This window comes from Dama dama, chromosome 20 (assembly GCF_033118175.1).
Source record: "Dama dama isolate Ldn47 chromosome 20, ASM3311817v1, whole genome shotgun sequence".
NCBI lineage: Eukaryota > Metazoa > Chordata > Mammalia > Artiodactyla > Cervidae > Dama > Dama dama.
The window spans coordinates 91,445,098-91,462,262 of NC_083700.1; the positions used below are offsets into that span (position 1 = coordinate 91,445,098).

Sequence of the window (17,165 nt, forward strand, 5' to 3'; positions counted from 1 at the left end):
ATTCATACAATGGGCTATCATGCAGGACTGAATATGAATGAACTGTACCTGCACACTTGGGACTCCCAGGTGACTCAGTTGTAAAACATCTGCCTGCCAATGCAGGAGATGCAAGAGACATGAGTTCAACCCCTGGGTCAGGAAGATCCCCTGGAGGAGGAAATAGCAGCCCACTCCAGTATTCTTGCCTGGAAAATTCCGTAAGACAGAGGAGCCTGGTGGACTATAGTCCATGGGGTTGCAAAGAGTTGGACACAGTGACTGAGCACGCACACACATAGCTATACAATTGAACTATTTTAATGAATAAACAATAAAGGTAAGTAACAGAAGAAGAACATACTAAATTGTTCCATTTATGTAAATTTAAACAGGCAAATCTAAGCAATGTATTTTGCCCAGATAACTTCAGTTTGACCCTCCAGATTCACTTTCCACACTTCTATTTCCAGGAGGCTGCACTGAGTGGACCGAATCTATGGGCCCTTTATGACTTATAGCTTCTGGTTAGATTTGACTGATGCACGGTGCCAGCAGAATATTGGATAGGTAGAAGCAAGTGGGGTTGAGTGTTTATTCTCTGGTACCCTTGCTGTGGGTTGCTATAGGCAGGCTGGATTCCCTCCAATGAAGGTCTCAGCTCCTATCAGGAGGCTCTCTCTGTCTGGCTTCCTGAAACCACCTCCACTACTCGTGCTTCAAGCCCATGGTGATAAAGAGCACTGTGACTAAAGATAATATCCTGTTGTTGTATTCTTCTTTATCCTGCCTGCACCTTTGTAAATAATTCCTTTAATAAACTCTCCTCAAATTATACTAATTTGAGTGTGCCATCTGTTTCCTGCCAGGACCCTAACTGATACAATATTGTTTGGGGATACAGAGACACTGTGGTAAAACTTACAAGGAAAAGCAAGGGAATTATTAACATAAAATTCAATATAGTTATTACTTCTATGGGGGAGGGAAATATGAGACAAAAGAGCCACATGGGGGACTCATGTACTGGTAATATTCTATTTCTTAAACTAGGCTGTTTGTAGATGTGTATTTGCTTTATGATTATTCTTTAATATAATTATTCTTTAATATGTTGTAGATAACCTTTTGTATGTGTAATATATCTTAAAGTAAAAATTCAAATAAAATATAATAAACTCCCACCAGAATGAAAGATTGTGAGGACAGAGCTTTTTGTCTTGTTTTTTTGCTAGAATGGTGTTGACACTAGAAAATACAAAAATATGTGTTTGAACAACTTAATGGATATCCAACTTTGGCCTAGGACCTCCCCATCAATGATAGGGAGTCAAGGAATTTTTTTAAACTCTGAATCCCACTGTACAAGCTAGGAAGAGCTTTCCTTGTTCTGTCGTCCTTTTTACATATTCCACAGACTCTCTTTCCCTCTCTTCTTGGTGACTACCACAAATCTATAGAATGGATAAGTATATCATGGTAGATTCATACAATGGGCTACCATGCAGAACTGAATATGAATGAACTGTACCTGCACACTTGGGACTCCCAGGTGACTCGGTAATTCTGTTTTGGGTTATTCTACTCCACCTCCACCCTATCCTTCTCTCAATCCAATTCCAGAATTAAAGGTACTCTCTCTTCATCTTTCTTTCTTCTTAGACCACAAATTCAAAGAGTCATTTTGTTTAAATGATTTTATTACCAACCATTTGGGGGGAATAGAACAGGAATACAAAACAAGAAATATTTATATATGAAAGTCTTGGTTCCCTGGCTGTGATCTGAATTCCTTGTAGGAAGTCAGGTTAGGTTTTAGCCCTTCCCTATTGACTATTCTTCCTGTGGGTTTGGTCATTACAACCCACTCTGGGTTGGTCCTTGGAGGAACAAGCTTGGTGGAATGACAGTGAACAACTTGCTTCTCTGAGGACTTCCAGGGAGCATCATTTCTCATTCTAGGAATTATTCATTTGAAAGTGAAAGTCGCTCAGTCCTATCTGACTCTTTGTGACCCCAAGGACTGTACCCCACCAGACTCCTCTGTCCATGGAATTCTCCAGGCAAGAATACTGGAGTGGGTAGCTATTCCCTTCTCTAGGGGATCTTCCTGACCCACGGATTGAACCTTGGTCTCTTGCATTGCAGGCAGATCCTTTACTATCTGATCCACCAGGGAAGCCTTATTTAACATGCTCTGATAGTGGGTAATGGGATAGCTAAAAACAGGCAGATCAGCATAAGAAAAACAAAACTATAAATCAGTCTTCCAAATTTTTTCTCACAGAGTAGAATATTCACTGCCAAAAAATAAAAAAGGAGAAGCAGAGGGTGTCCTATAGTCAAGCAAGTTTGGGAAATGCTGCATGTTACATTATCCTTTTCGAGAATCAGAATATATGTTACCAGATTAATGACCTTGAGAACCAGCTGTCTCTCTCTCTCACACACACACTCACTCACACTCACACACTCACATTTCGTTGCTAACTTGTGCCCAGCTCTTTTGTGACCCCACGCACTGAAGCCTGCCAGACTCCTCTGTCCATGGTATTTCTCAGGCAAGAATACTGGAGTGGGTTGCCATTTCCTTCTCCAGAGTATCTTCCTGATCCAGGGATCGAACCTTAATCTCCTGCATTGGCAGACAGAATCGTTACCACTGAGCCACCAGGGAAGCCTATATATGTGTGTGTGTGTGTATGTGTCTGTACAGGGTTCTATTTTCTTCACATCCTGCCAACACTTGTTATTTTGTGTCTTTTATTTTTATAATAGCCATTTTAACAGTTGTGCAATGATATCTTGCGGTTTTGATTTGCATTTCCCTGATGACTGGTGATGTTGAGCACCTTTTCATCTACCTTTTGGCCATCTGTATGTCTTCTTTGGAATAATGTCTATACAGGATCTCTTTCCTTTTTAAAATGAGTCTTTTTCTTTTTGCTATTGAGTCATGAGTTCTTTATGTATTTTGTATATTAACCCCTTATCTGATATATGATTTGCAAATATTTCCTCCCATTCTGTAGGCTGCCTTTCATTTTATGAATTGTTTCCTTTGCTCTGCAGAAGCTTTTTAGCTTGATGTAGTTTCACTTGTTTATTTTAATTTTTGTTGCCTTTGCTTTTAGTGCCAAATTCTCCAAAAATCATGGTTAGACCAATCAATGTTAAGGAAATTACTCCTTATATTTTCTTCTAGGAGTTTTGCGGTTTGGTGTCTAAGTTTAAGATTTTGATCCATTTTGAGTTGATTTTTGTGCAAGGTATAAGATAAGAGCTTCATTCTTTTGCATATGGATGGCCAATTTTCCCAACATTTATTGAAGAGTCTGTCCTTTCCCCGTTATATATTCTTGATACCTCTGCTATAAGTTAATTGATCATATATGCATGGGTTTAATTCTGGACTCTATTCTGTTTCATTGATCTGTGTGTTTTTATTCCAGTATCATACTGTTTTGATTACTGTAGCTTTGCAATATAGTTTTAAGTCAAGAAATGTGATGCCTCCAGCTTTGTTCTTTCTCAAGATCGTTTTGGCTATTTAGAATCTTTTGTTGTTCCAAATAGATATACAGTCTACAAGATCAAGGCTGAATGTATTGAAAATTCAGATTTCTTTTTTTTTTTTAATTTTTATTAGTTGGAGGCTAATTACTTTACAATATTGTAGTGGTTTTTGTCATACATTGACATGAATCAGCCATGGATTTACATGTATTCCCCATCCCGATCCCCGCCTCCCACGTCCCTCTCTACCCGATCCCTCTGGGTCTTCCCAGTGCACCAGGCCCGAGCACTTGTCTCATGCATCCAACCTGGGCTGGTGATCTGAGAAAATTCAGATTTCTTTTGTGAATTAAAGTGTAGGTGATTTACAATGTTGTATTAGTTTCAGGTGTACAGTGAAGTATTTCAGTTATATGTATATACACACATGCATGTTAAGTCACTTCAGTTGTGTCTGACTCTTTGTGACCCTGTGGACTGCAGCCTGCCAGGCTCCTCTGTCTATGGGATTCTCCAGGCAAGAATACTGGAGTGGGTTGCCATGCCCTCCTCCAGGCTATCTTCCCAACCTAGGGATTAAACCCTTGTCTCTGACCTCCCCCGCACTGGCAGGTGGGTTCACCACTAATGCCACCTGGGACTCCCATATATACATATATGTGTATATATTCTTTTCTAGATTCTTTCTCATTACAGGTTATTACAAGATATTGAATATACTTCCTTGTGCAATGCAGTAAGTCCCTATTGTTTATCTATTTTATAGGTAGTAGTTTATATCTGTTAATCCTAAACTCCTAATTTATCCTTCCCGTCTCCTTCTGTAATCATAAATTTGTCATTTTTTTTTCAGATTTCACATGTAAGTGATGTCATATGATATCTGTCTTTGACTTATGCCACTTAGTATGATAATCTCTAGGTCCATCCATGTTGCTGCAAATAGCATTATTTCATTCTTTTTTATGGCTGAGTAAAATATATTTGTTGTTCAGTTGCTAAGACATGCTCGACTTTTTGTGACCTCATGGACTGCAGCACACCAGTATATATATGTGTGTGTGTGTGTGTGTGTGTGTGTATGTGTGTGTGTGTGTGTATGCCACATCTCCTTTATCCATTCATCTGTCAATGGGCATTTAGGTTGCTTCCATGTCTTGGCTATTATAGTGCTGCTATGAACATGGAGGGGCAGATATCTTTTCAAGTTAGTGATTTTGTCTTTTCTGGATGTATGCCCAGGAGTGGAATTGCTGAATCATATGATAGTTCCATTTTTAATTGTTTGAAGAATCTCCATACTGTCTTCCATAGTGACTACACCAATTCCATAGTGACTACATTCTTACCAACACGGTACTAGGGTTCTTTTCTCCACACCCTCTTAAGAGTTAAGTTTTTAATGAGCTTATGAAAACATTCAAAGTGATCCTCTGAGAACAACAGAAGCCTAATCTACATCCTTAGAATCTTGGGATGCTAAGTAGACTTCTATGAGTCCTATTTGTATGGGTACCCAATGGGCTCCTTGGGAAAGAAGATAAATATGCCTTTTGGAGCAAGGGGAGTAGACAAGAACTACCTCCGTTCTCTGGACTGAAGAAGGTAAAGAAAATAAAGTGAATTAAAGATTCTCTTTCATAACTGTATAGTCTTCTCCAAGTAGAAGTGAAATTTACATCATTAAGGAGTATCTACTGAAATCTCCTCTGTCCATCTGGCTCTTTTTGCAAAACAAAAACCAACCAGCCAAACAAAAACCTCTGAGCTCTCACAATGGAGTAATATCAGCAGTGGCTTAAAGTGAGACAGGATTTATTTTGCTAAGACTAAAACAGAGTGGGAAGGAGGCTCAAGAGGAAGGGAATATTATATGTTTATAGCTGATTCACGTTGTTGTACAGCAGAAACCAACACAACATTGTAAAGCAAATATACTTCAATTTAAAAAAATAGACTTCTCTGACTGTTCAGTGATTAAGAATCTGCCTGCCAATGCAGGGTACACGAGTTTGATCCCTGATCCTGGAAGATTCCACATACCTTGGGGCAAACTAAGCCCTTGGGGCAACTAAGCCCATGTGTCACATCTACTGAGCCCAGAAGCCCTAGAGCCCATGCCCCCTGCAACAAGAGAAGCCACCACATTCAGAAGCCTGTGCACTGCAACCTGAGAGTAGTCCCAGCTCACTTCAACTACAGAAAGCCCACACACAGCAAGGAAGACCCCACACAGCCAAAAATAAATATGGACTCAAATAGGCTTTTCTTTCCCACCCTAAAATCCAAAATTCTTGTTCAAGTACAGGACATACATTCCCATGGCTCTAGCTCCACCTTGTGATTAATCAAGAAATCACCTACTTCCCATCAACTGGGGAGTTAAGTAGTCATCAGGATCTTTGCAGTCAATACTTGCCAACAGTTCCTAATAACATATTAATTAATACTTTAGGCCAGGCTCTGTGTACATGATATTCAGAACTATGGCATTTAAACCTCATAACAACACTATGAAAGATGTATCTTATAGATGGAAAACCAATGTTGAGAGAGTTTACCAGAGTTTGTTGTGTCCGACTCTTTGACCCTACGGATTGTAGCCTGCCTACAGGCATCTCAGTCCGTGGGATTCTCCAGGAAAGAAAACTGAAGAGGGTTGCTGTGCTCTCCTCCAGGGGATCTTCCCGACCCAGGTATCAAACCTGCGCCTTCTGCATTGCAGGCAGATTCTTTATCCCTGAGCCACCAGGGAAGCCCCTTACCAGAGTTCAGCACTTTTCAAAGATCATACAGGCAGGGAATTAATTCTCTGGTGGTCCAATGGTTAGGATTCTGCTTCAGTTGCAGGAGCCCTGGTTCAGGAACTACGATCTTGCAAGCCACATGGCTTGGCCAGAAAAAAATCACACAGGTGGCAGTTAGGTCTTAAACCAACCATTTCTAGGCTTTTCTTTTCAATCACAACTGTCTGCTTATAAACTAAGGCACACGTACATCACATACATTTTTTCCCCTTTACAACACACATGTAAACACGTATCTTATTTAATCCTCTACTGCACAGATTTGTACTTTCAAAGCAACCTTAAGTTGAAATGGATGATCCAAAGGAACAAATTAATGTTTAAATGACAGGCATTAGAGCATTGGGCCCTAGAACTAGGCTGTTTCTTGGTGATAAAATGGTATATTGGAAAAGCCAAGAGATTTGCTAATTTGAATATCTGCTCTACCACTTAATAGCTGTGTGACCTTGGGCAAGTTACTTAGGGTCACTGGCCTCAGGTCCCTTAAGTGAATTAAGAACCAATGGACTCAAATAATGCTAATTTTTGTAAATCAAACTCTGGCTTACTTTTCATAGAAACTAATTTCTAAAAGTTACTGTATCAGTAAACAAAGAATCCTGTTGGAATCTGGAGATTGATTTTTAGTAGGTGGAAAAATTGGTCCCATGATGAGTTGTTAAAATGCTCAGTGAATCTTTGAGAAGTGAAACTTTAAGAACATACACATAATAGACCATTCCCCCCACCCAAAAGATGTCCACATCTTAATCTCTGGAATCTAGGAACATGTTCAGATACACGGCAAAGGGGAACTAAGGTTGCAGAAGGTATTAAGATTGCTAAATCAACTGACCCTAAAATAGGGAGATAATCTTGGATTATCTGGGTAGGTCCAACTTAATCATAAGGGATTTTTAATAAATGGGAGAGTCAGAGGAAGATGTAATTGTAGAGGAAAGACATTGAGAGATGCACTATAGCTTGCTTTGAAGACGGAGAAAGAGGGACATGAGCAAAAAAATGTGAGCAGCTTCCAGAAGCTAGAAAGAGCAATGGAACAGATTCTCTCCTAGAACCTTTGGAAAGAAATGCAACTCTGCTGACTCTTTAATTTTAGCCCAGTGATACCTGGGTCAGGGTTCTGTCCTATAGAACTGTAAGATAATATATCTGTGTTGTGTTAGCCACTAAGTTTGTGGCAATTTGTTATAGGAGCAATAGAAAACATACAGTATCTATGACCATCGGTGTGTCCAGACTTCTTACCTGTTTCCTATGGTGGTGTGGAAAAGGCACTGGACTTGGAATCTAAAGACTAAGCATCTCAGTTCTGCTTTTAAATAGCTGTGTGACTTTCAGTAAATCACAATTCCTCTCTAAGCATGTTTATCATGTTCTGGCGCCTACCTCACAGAGTTGTTATATACAGGAAGCGAGATAATGGATGTGTAGGTGCTGTAAAAACTATAAAGCATTCTATATATGACAGGAATTATTATTTACAGGGCCTAATACATAGTTAATATGCAGGAAATATTTGCAAAGTGGGATGTGGAAACTTGATTGCCAGGTACTTAAGAGAACAAGAGATCATATCTGATACCTGCTCTTAAATTTTGTTGTTGTTTAGTCACTAAATTGTATCCCACTCTTTGCAACCTCATGGACTGGAGCTCACTAAGCTCCTCTGTCCCTGGGATTTTCCAGGGAAGAATATTGGAGTGGGTTGCCATTTCCTTCTTCAGGGAATCTTCCTGACCCAGGGATCAAACCCATGTCTCCTGCATTGGCAGGTGGATTCTTTACTGCCGAGCCACCAGGCAAGCCCTCTTAAGTTGATTACATATAATTATGGAGATAACATATTCAGAAGATTTAAACTGTAACTCAAAATTTACATAAGATAATAACACAAGAGAAGTCACAAGGTTATATATGATTAAGCAACAAAGAAGTGATATAAAACAAATATGTATCCTGAGTTCAAGTATGGAATGGATGGTAAGTGTGGGATGAAAGACTCACAGAAGGATTCCAGCAGGAGGAAGGTCTTGAGCAGGATCTTGGAAGGTGTGGTCAGATGGAGAACAACTGCTACCATTATACCTACAAAGCACTGTTTTTCTACACATAATTCCTGGAATCATATTTTACATTTAGGACACTGGCATGCACTTCCAGTGTTTCAAATGGTATTCTTTTTGATCCCCTTGGTAATGTTTTTTCTTTTTTAAAAATTTCAAACTTACAGAAAATTTGTAAGAACAGTACAAAGGAGGTCTTTTCCCCCCTGAACCTTTTAGAATAAGTTACCCATATGATGCCTCACCACCCTCAAATTATCAATTATGTAGGGGTTCCCTGGTGGCTCAGTGGTATATAACATTATGATAATATTGTATCAACTATCATATATAACCTTGTGACTTCTCTTGTGTTATTGTCTTATATAAACTTTTGAGTTATAGTTTAAATCTTCTTCTGAATATATTATCTCCATAATTACATGCTATAAACAATTCAGAGCAGATATCATATATGATCTCCTGTACTCCTCCAAGTATTTAGCATGTTTCCACGTCCCACTTTGCAAATATTTCTTGCATATCAGTTATGTATTAGGCACTGCAAATAATAATTCTGTTTATATACAGAATGCTTTATAGTTTTTTACACCTATACATTGTCAAGAAATTAACATCTATGCCTTACTATCGTCTAATCCACAGATTCCATTCAAGTTTAGCCAACTGTCCCAATAATGTCCTTTATAGTGATGCATTTAATTTTCAAATCTCATTAGTCTTAAAGCAAAACAGTTCTTGAACCTTCGATTTTCATGACCTTGCCCTTTTAAAGATCATGTAAATTATTTTACAGAATATTTCTCCCAATCTGTATTTCTGATGTTTCTTCTTAATTAGATTCAGGTTTTACATTTTCAGCAGGGATAGCACAGAAGTATGCTGTTTTTTTCCCTCATTGCATACCATTCAGTTCAGTTCAGTCGCTCAGTCGTGTCCGACTCTTTCTGATCCCATGGACTGTAGCCTACCAGGCTCCTCTGTGTGAAATTCTCCAGGCAAAAATACTGGAGTGGGTAACCATTCCCTTCTTCAGGGGATCTTCCGGAACCAGGGGTTAAGCCTAAGTCTCCTGCATTGCAGGCAGATTCTTTTTTTGTTTGTTTGTTTGTTTTTTCAGGCAGATTCTTTACTGCCTGAGCCACCAGGGAAGCCCTTATTTTAGATAGAATGTAAGAGAAGGCCTCTCTTAAGAGGTGACATTTGCGCTGACATACAATGGTAAGAAGGAACCAGTGATGCAAAACGTAAAGGAAGAACAGTCCAAGCAAAGGAACAGATATAATGATCCTAAGGCAAGAAAAACCCTTGTATTTTGGAAGACATTAAGATTTCAAAAATCTCAAAATCTGTCTTTTTAGATCAGAAATGAGGAGCACTTACAAATGAGGAGTATTTGTAACAGATAAACTAGTGATAAATGGGATTCCCAGTTGGCTCAGTGGGTAAAGAATCTACCTGCCACGCAAGAAATGTGGGTTCAATTCCTGGATCAGGAAGATCCTCTGGAGGAGGGCAAGGCAACCCATTCCAGTATTCTTGCCTGGAGAATCCCAAGGATAGACGAGCCTGGCGGGCTACAGTCCATAGGGTTGCAAAGAGTTGGACACAACTGAAATGTCTGAGCATGCATGCACACAACTTGTGGTAGGAATCCAACTGTCAATGCAGGACATGCAAGAGACAACGGTTTGATCCCTGGCATGGGAGGAGCCCCTGGAGGAGAAAATGGCAACCCACTCTAGTACTCTTGCCTGGAAAATTCCATGCACAGAGAGCCTGGCAGCTACAGTCCATGGGATCCCAGAGTCAGACATCACTGACACACACACAGGAGCATGAGCAATTCACATATGTTTTAGAGTTACTCAACTTATTTTGAAGTTTGAACACCAAATTCTTCCTAGAAGTATGCTTATACAGGAGAAAACTATTTTTATAGTCACACAAATTCCTTGGTATGTTTTGCACGTCTTTAGTCTCACAACAGAAGATTCTATAAGAATATGCCTACATCTTGATCTCGATACAAGGCTACCAAACGTGGAGTGGGCAGGACATTAATAACTAAAGCTCCAAAGGCATAACTGCCTAGAGTGTGGGCCCAGGACTTAACTGTAAATATGTTTACCTATTTCCTCTTTCTGTGCCTTTCCTCCCACATTTAGCAATGTCTTCATCCACCCCAGGTTCATGGTGATCTCAAGTTGGCCACAGGGTGCTTCAAAGAGGGGGAAATCAGAACAAATCGATTCACAAAATGGTACTCATTTTAAATTTCTCTCAAGGGTATTATTGGCATTTAGGAGGAGTTGTAAAGAGGACACTGCATCATTAACAGAAATTTTAGACACTAAAGTAAAACAGATAACTCTGTACTCTTACTCGACTTAGAATCAACATTCCACATTTCCAATTTATCCTCTTGTAAGCTTCGAGAGAACAGAAAAACTTCTTGTTCATTACTCTATTCCCAGTGTCTGGTACATGTTAGAGCTCACTTTGCTGGCTAAATGAATAAAGGAATGCCTAATTACAGACTGTTACTATATTTCAATAATAATATAGTAATAGCCTATTACTACACATATATAGTAATAGTCTGGTGACCTGCAAGATTCAGAGGTCTCTTTGTAAAGGGAAAAATAGGTCACACTTTAGGATGTGGCCTTTGATTCTAGTCAGAAAATTCCAATTATTGTCTGCATTTGAAGCTTCCCTACGGTAAGTATATAGGGCAGGGAGTCCTGGGAGCAAAAGAACCAGGAGAAAAGAACTAGATACAGTTTTTTGACATCTGTTGTCCTTGTTCAGTCACCTCTGACTCTTTGCAACTTCATGGACTGCAGCATGCCAGGCTTCCCTGTGAGAGTTAGACCATAAAGAAGGCTGAGTGCTAAAGAATTGATGCTTTAAGAGTTGTGGTGCTGGAGAAGATTCTTGAGTCCCTTGGACAGCAAGGAGATCAAACCAGTCAATCCTAAGGGAAATCAACCCTGAATATTCATTGGAAGGACTGATGCAGAAGCTCCAATACTTTGGCCACCTGATGCAAAGAGCCTGCTTACTGGAAGACCCTGATGCTGGGAAAGATTGAGGGCAGAAGAAGGGGATGGTAGAGGATAAAATGGTTAGATAGCATCACTGACTCAATGGACATGAATTTGCACAAACTCCCAGAGATAAAGGACAGAGAAGCCTGGCGTGCTCCAAGTCCACCCGGTCGCAAAAAGTTGGACAAGACTTAGTGACTGAATATCCACCGCCAAGAGGCAAACCCAGTTTTGGGAATCATTACTTGTAATGTGTTACTGCTTTGGAGAATTTCAAAACACAATACCTCAAAACAGACATGTCACTTCAGGTATTTATTCAACAACAAACATCACAGGCTATTTTACTATAATGTGCTGGGAAGCTGTGCTAGGAATTGGTAATAAAGGGAAAAGAAAACATTGCTTTGAAGGAGGACAATCTAGGGGAGTTGCTTACTATAAAAACGATAGGTTTTTGAAAACAAACGAATATACGAGGAATATTTTTCAATTAATTTATCTCATCTGCTGCCCTAGTTCAGGTTTCATAATCTCCTACTTGAATCTTTGCATTCTCCTTCCCAACTTTTTATTTATCCTGAGTTGTCATAGCTTTCACTTTATTTTTTTAATTTTTATTTATTTTTTTTAGCTTTCACTTAAAAAAAAAAATAAAATCGATTTTATGTTTCTCCCTCTTTGAACTCAAGCTCCAAAAAGGCAAAGATTTTTGTTTTGTTTATGACAGTATTCCCTGTGCCTGGAGTTGGGGATGCCTAGAAAAATTTAAAGACTTACGACAATCATCAATAAATCTCCTTGCTTCAAGTGTTTTTCCATTCATTCATATTTATTCCTTTGATGTGCTAGGAATCCATATCTCATGGTTAATAAAATATATTGTATGGTAATTGCTTTTTATTTTCCAGTATGTCTGTTTCAGTTACATTTTGCCTACCTAAAGCCGTTGAAAGCAGAAAAACCTTTGTGAAAAAGGACTTGAGGGTAGAAGCCTGACACGAGATGGCTGCTCAATAATAGTTGGCTAACTTAGCGCTGTGAACTCTTCTGTGCGAGGGAGCTAAAAAATGTTTTCGCACAGTAGAGTGAACACATCTACACCTGTCTTTTAAGCACTTTCTAGGCCTTGAGGGCGAGCAGCACTTATGTCTGGCAAGCTACAAAAAGGAGACTCAAAACGACTATTTCTATCGTTCAGCTCAGCTCCACTCAGATACCGCTTCCATCCGGCGGCAGAAAAATACTTCCGGCGTTCTGCTTTTAACGTGCTGAGTCACTGCCAAAGTCTCCACCATAGGTTTGAGACGCAGGATGAACAAAATATGACATAAATGGTGGGGGAAAGGCTGGGGGATTAATTTTCTCCACTCGCTTACCAGTTTTCGCATCAGGGGAATATTTTCCTCTGAGCCAGAGAGCCCACTCAGTTGCTACCTCAAACCACCTCCACGCTTACGTCATAAACGCTGCGCATCAGTCCTGGCGCCCTTCTCCCGTCGTCCTCCGCGCCGCTCTCTCCGCCTCTTCTTCTTCGCCCCTCCTACCTCTGGTTTCGAAAAGCTCGCTGGGTGCTCTGAGAATCCGGCCCGGTCTCTTTGGCTCCTTTTTTTTATTCCCTGTTCCTATTGGTTGGTTACGTGCGCGTGACTGCTCTCTTGCCTTATGATTGGCTAGAATCAGTTGCGTCATCGACGGTCTGGAGGGCGGGGGGGATGAGGGAAGTTGGCTTGAGGAAGACCGAATTGGGGGAGGGGTTCAGGCCTGTCCACCTCAGCGGCTGCGGCAGCAACAGCGCCGGCCGCCACCGCCTCTGGAACGCGGAGGAGGAGGAGCGGCTGGAGGAGTAGGAGGAGGAGGTGGACTCTAGGGTACGGCATGCCCAGCGTTCCGGCTTGGTAGTGAATGCTGAGGAGAGTTGCGGTTGCTGCAGTCTGTGCCACCGGGAGGAAGTTGTGTGAGGCCGGGCGGGAGCTCGCGGCGCTTTGGAGAATAGAAGCGCGGGGTCGGTGTGAAGACTCGGCGGCTGCCAGACGCTTTCCTCCACTGACCATGCCTGGAAGGAACAAGGCGAAGTCCACCTGCAGCTGCCCTGACCTGCAGCCCAATGGACAAGACTTGGGCGAGAGCGGCCGGGTTGCCCGTCTCGGAGCCGATGAATCTGAGGAGGAGGGACGGAGGGGGCCTGTCAGTAATGCCGGAGACCCTGAGATCATTAAGTCTCCCAGCGACCCCAAGCAATACCGGTAAGGGAGGAGGCTTGAACCCGGGAGAAGAGCAGGAGGCGGGCCTCTCTGTTCCCGCTGTGGTCCCTTCTTTTATCCTAATCTTCCGAAGGAGCGTCAGGGGCACTATTTCCCACCCCAAAAACTTGCTTGGATGGAGGTGGCAGTTAGGGGCATCTATGTGGTGTCAGCTCTAAGAAGGGGAGATCTTGGGTTCCATCAGGAATCAGGAAGTCAGAATGGGGAGGGTTTGTTCGAGTAGTTTTGACATTCTCTCAGGCGAGAATGGAGGTTTTTCTTCACTTTTTTTAAAAACTTTTTTTTTTTAATAACTTCTTATTTTGTATTGCGGTATAGCGGATTAACAGTGTTGTAGTAGTTTCAAGTGAACAAACAAGGAATTCAGCCATACAAATGCATGTATCCGTTCTCCCCCAAAACGCTCACCTATCCAGGCTGCCACATAACGTTGAGCAGAGTTCCGTGTGCTATCCAATACCTGTTAGTTATCCATTTTATCTATAGCAGTATGTACCAAATTCCCTTTTTCCACCAGGCAGCCATAAGTTCGTTTTCTAAGCCTATGAGTTTCAGGTTTTTTAAGTTCATTTGTATCTTTTTTTTTCTTTTTAGATTCTGTATATAAGGGATATCATATGGTATTTCTCCTTCTCGCTCTGACTTCACTCCGTATGACACTCTTTAGGTCCATTATTTCATTCTTTTTAATGGTTGAGTAATATTCCATCGTATGTATGTACTACGTCTTTTATTCATTCCTCTGTCCGTGGACATTTAGATTGCTTCCGTGTCTTGGCTGTTGTAAACGGTGCTGCAGTGAGCACTCGGGGTGCAAGTATCTTTTCAGGCCATGTTTTTCTCTGGATATATGCCTAGGAGTGGGGCTGTAGTGTCATATGATAGCGCTGTTTTTACTTTTTTAAGGAACTTCCATACTATTCAAGAATGGGGTTTTTGTGAGGAAGGCAGGCTGGATGGTCAGGAACACTTGGTATTATATTTAAGGAAAGGTTGAAGGAGCTGGGGGTTTTAATTTTGAAGAGGATACGTAAGGGGCATAGTGTCACTATCCACAACTACTTGAGGTGCCTGTAATTGAAAGGGGAAAAACTAATGGCTGGAAGTTACTAGAGGATCATGTAGTTTCAGTAAAAGAACTTAGGTATTAGAGTTGGCCTAAGATGAGGTAACTTATTTCCATGGGTTGTTTCTCATTGCTAAGAATGGTTGGGTGCCCTCTTCTAAGAATATATTGGAGAGATCTTGAGTCTCATTTGGGTGAGTCAGAGAAGACTTTTAAGATTTCTCCCAATCCTGAATTTTTCAATTTTTGGTTTTTACCATAATCCTCTAAGCATCTGTAATAACAATCCCCACCTATAAATATTTTCTTCACATGTAACTTATTCCATAGAATGCTATAACTATAATGTATTTTAAAGAGAGATTATATTGTCCAGCTTTATTTATTTATTTTTTTTGTCCAGCTTTATTTTAAAGGTTGAGAAAACTGAGATCGAGAGAGTTTGCTTCTTGCTTAAAATTACACACCTAAATAATTATAGAGTTGATATGAACACCCTGTCCATCTGACACCAAATCCAGTGCACCATTTACTGATTTTTATAAAGTTTTTATTCATATTGAGTTGGAACCTGAAGCATTCTGGTTTTTAATTTGTTTTATGTCCCTACATTGTTAGAGCCGGAAAGAACCTTAGAGATAATCTTTTTCACTCCTCATCACCCCCAATGTATAGGTTACTGAAACTAAGGTAGAGAAAGAAGTGTTTTAGCCCTAAATTGAAGATAGGCCTAATTTCTTCCTTCAGTCTAAGTCTAGAGATTAACAGAACACAACTCTTTATACTATTTTTCCCAGGCGATAGGTCTTTATGAATAGGCCAGATTTTCCCTCCTTATCAAAAATGTGGTTATATTAGAGCTAGTTAAAACTTTGAGAAAAGTTATTTAGTTTTTGCCATCCAGATTAAATAATAGCTTCAGGTTTTTTTTTTTTTTTTTACTTATATAAACTTACATAATATCAGGTAATGTTTATAGAAAGTACTCTGTGTGTCAGATGTTGTTCTAATTGCTTTCAATATATCATTTAATGACCTAATTTTTGGCAAATTCATTTGAAAAATGCTAAAGTCTTACTGTGTGCTATGCACACATAGATATGAGATATCTTTAATTCTTTTCCGAGACGTGGTTGGAATGTAACTTAATAAATGATATTTTATTCTGGGTACTGGGTATACAAAGATGATTAAGACAGTCCCTGCCTTCAGGGAGCTTCCACTATAGTAGAGGGACATAGACACATTAAAAAGGTATAATTAGAGCACTGGAGTTTTATAGAAACCATAATAGAAGCATGTTCTGGGTATAGCAAGGAATAAAGTGAGAAGTGGTAAAACTCAACCTGGGGAGAAAGTTAGAAAAAGACTTCAAAGAGAAGATAATGCTTAAAAGGTATTCTTTGAGTAGTTGTTGCAGTTCTACATTTTTGTGGTCTTTTTATTTTTTTATTACGTTTTTGTGGTCTTTTGCCAAATCATTGTCCTTCTTAGTGTCTCAGTTTTCTTATTTTAAAGTGAAGGGAGTTGATTAAGACTAGCAATGTTTTCCAATAACTTCCTCTTCTTTCAAAAGAGCAGGTCCATGTTTATCTGTTCTATATACTAAAGTTTTCAGTTAGACTTTTAAAGGAAAGATTTTGTTACTTTAAAATGAAGATGGAAAACCTGGATACTAGATGCTTTTTAAAGATTTACCCATCCCAAAGTTAATTCTCTGAATTTTGTAACCAGAAGTAGACAGGAGGTATGTACAACCAAAGAGCTGAATTATTCTTCCAGAACCTGCTCAAATGTTATCTCTGTGAAGCCTTTCCAGGTGGAATTAATCCTACCTTTCAGTGTATTTCACTGGGACTTTATACATAATCCATTACAGTTCACATCCATCGTATTATAATTTATCTTTTGAATGTTTGATTAAGTACCAGAGGTGGACTTGATTAGAATATTTTTTGTTAAAAATAACACCTTGAAATAATTGTTTACCAATCTGCATTTATTAAGTAATAGCCTGTGGAATTGTACTTCTCTGTGTAATTTGTTTTAAGCTTTTTTGAAATGTTAATCATACCTCCAGGACATCTCTTCTGCTTTTTTTTTAAGTGATCTGTATAAATGCTTGGCAAGTGTTGATTTCTTTCTCTTCTGGAAGGATTAGGGACTTTTCTTTTTCCTGTGAAGTAGGTACTGAGGTCTACCTAAGTGGTCCTCTAAAAAGTTGTAGGGGAAGTAGTGGGAAACATAAGGAAAGCCTTTAGTGGTAAAGGTTTGAAATAGTGTAGAGAATGAGTTAGGTATACTTGAGAAATACTAAAGAGAGAAGTTAATGAGTTCTTCAGCATGAAAATTGTGTAAGTAAAGCAGTATTTTAAGATTAAGCTGAAAGTATCAGTAGTAGCTAAGATCCA

The 17,165-nt window shown here is 39.8% G+C and overlaps 1 protein-coding gene and 1 long non-coding RNA gene across 6 annotated transcripts in view; one reads left to right on the forward strand and one right to left on the reverse strand.

Annotated features, from left to right (window-relative positions):
- The window catches only part of LOC133041363 (uncharacterized), a 62,788-nt gene extending 49,758 nt beyond the window's left edge, over window positions 1-13,030 (reverse strand). Inside the window, exon 1 of one of the 4 annotated variants that reach the window (XR_009689221.1) lies at window positions 12,804-13,030. This is a non-coding gene — a long non-coding RNA (uncharacterized LOC133041363). The remainder of the gene's footprint in view (window positions 1-12,803) is intronic. The other 3 variants (XR_009689223.1, XR_009689224.1, XR_009689222.1) reach the window with 3 other exon arrangements.
- A 126-nt stretch (window positions 13,031-13,156) lies between these two features.
- The window catches only part of NRDC (nardilysin convertase), a 105,298-nt gene continuing 101,289 nt past the window's right edge, over window positions 13,157-17,165 (forward strand). Inside the window, exon 1 of one of the 2 annotated variants that reach the window (XM_061121912.1) lies at window positions 13,157-13,670. In XM_061121912.1, the coding sequence (XP_060977895.1) occupies window positions 13,330-13,670 (341 nt within the window). In that variant the 5' untranslated portion in view covers window positions 13,157-13,329. The remainder of the gene's footprint in view (window positions 13,671-17,165) is intronic. The other variant, XM_061121913.1, reaches the window with a different exon arrangement.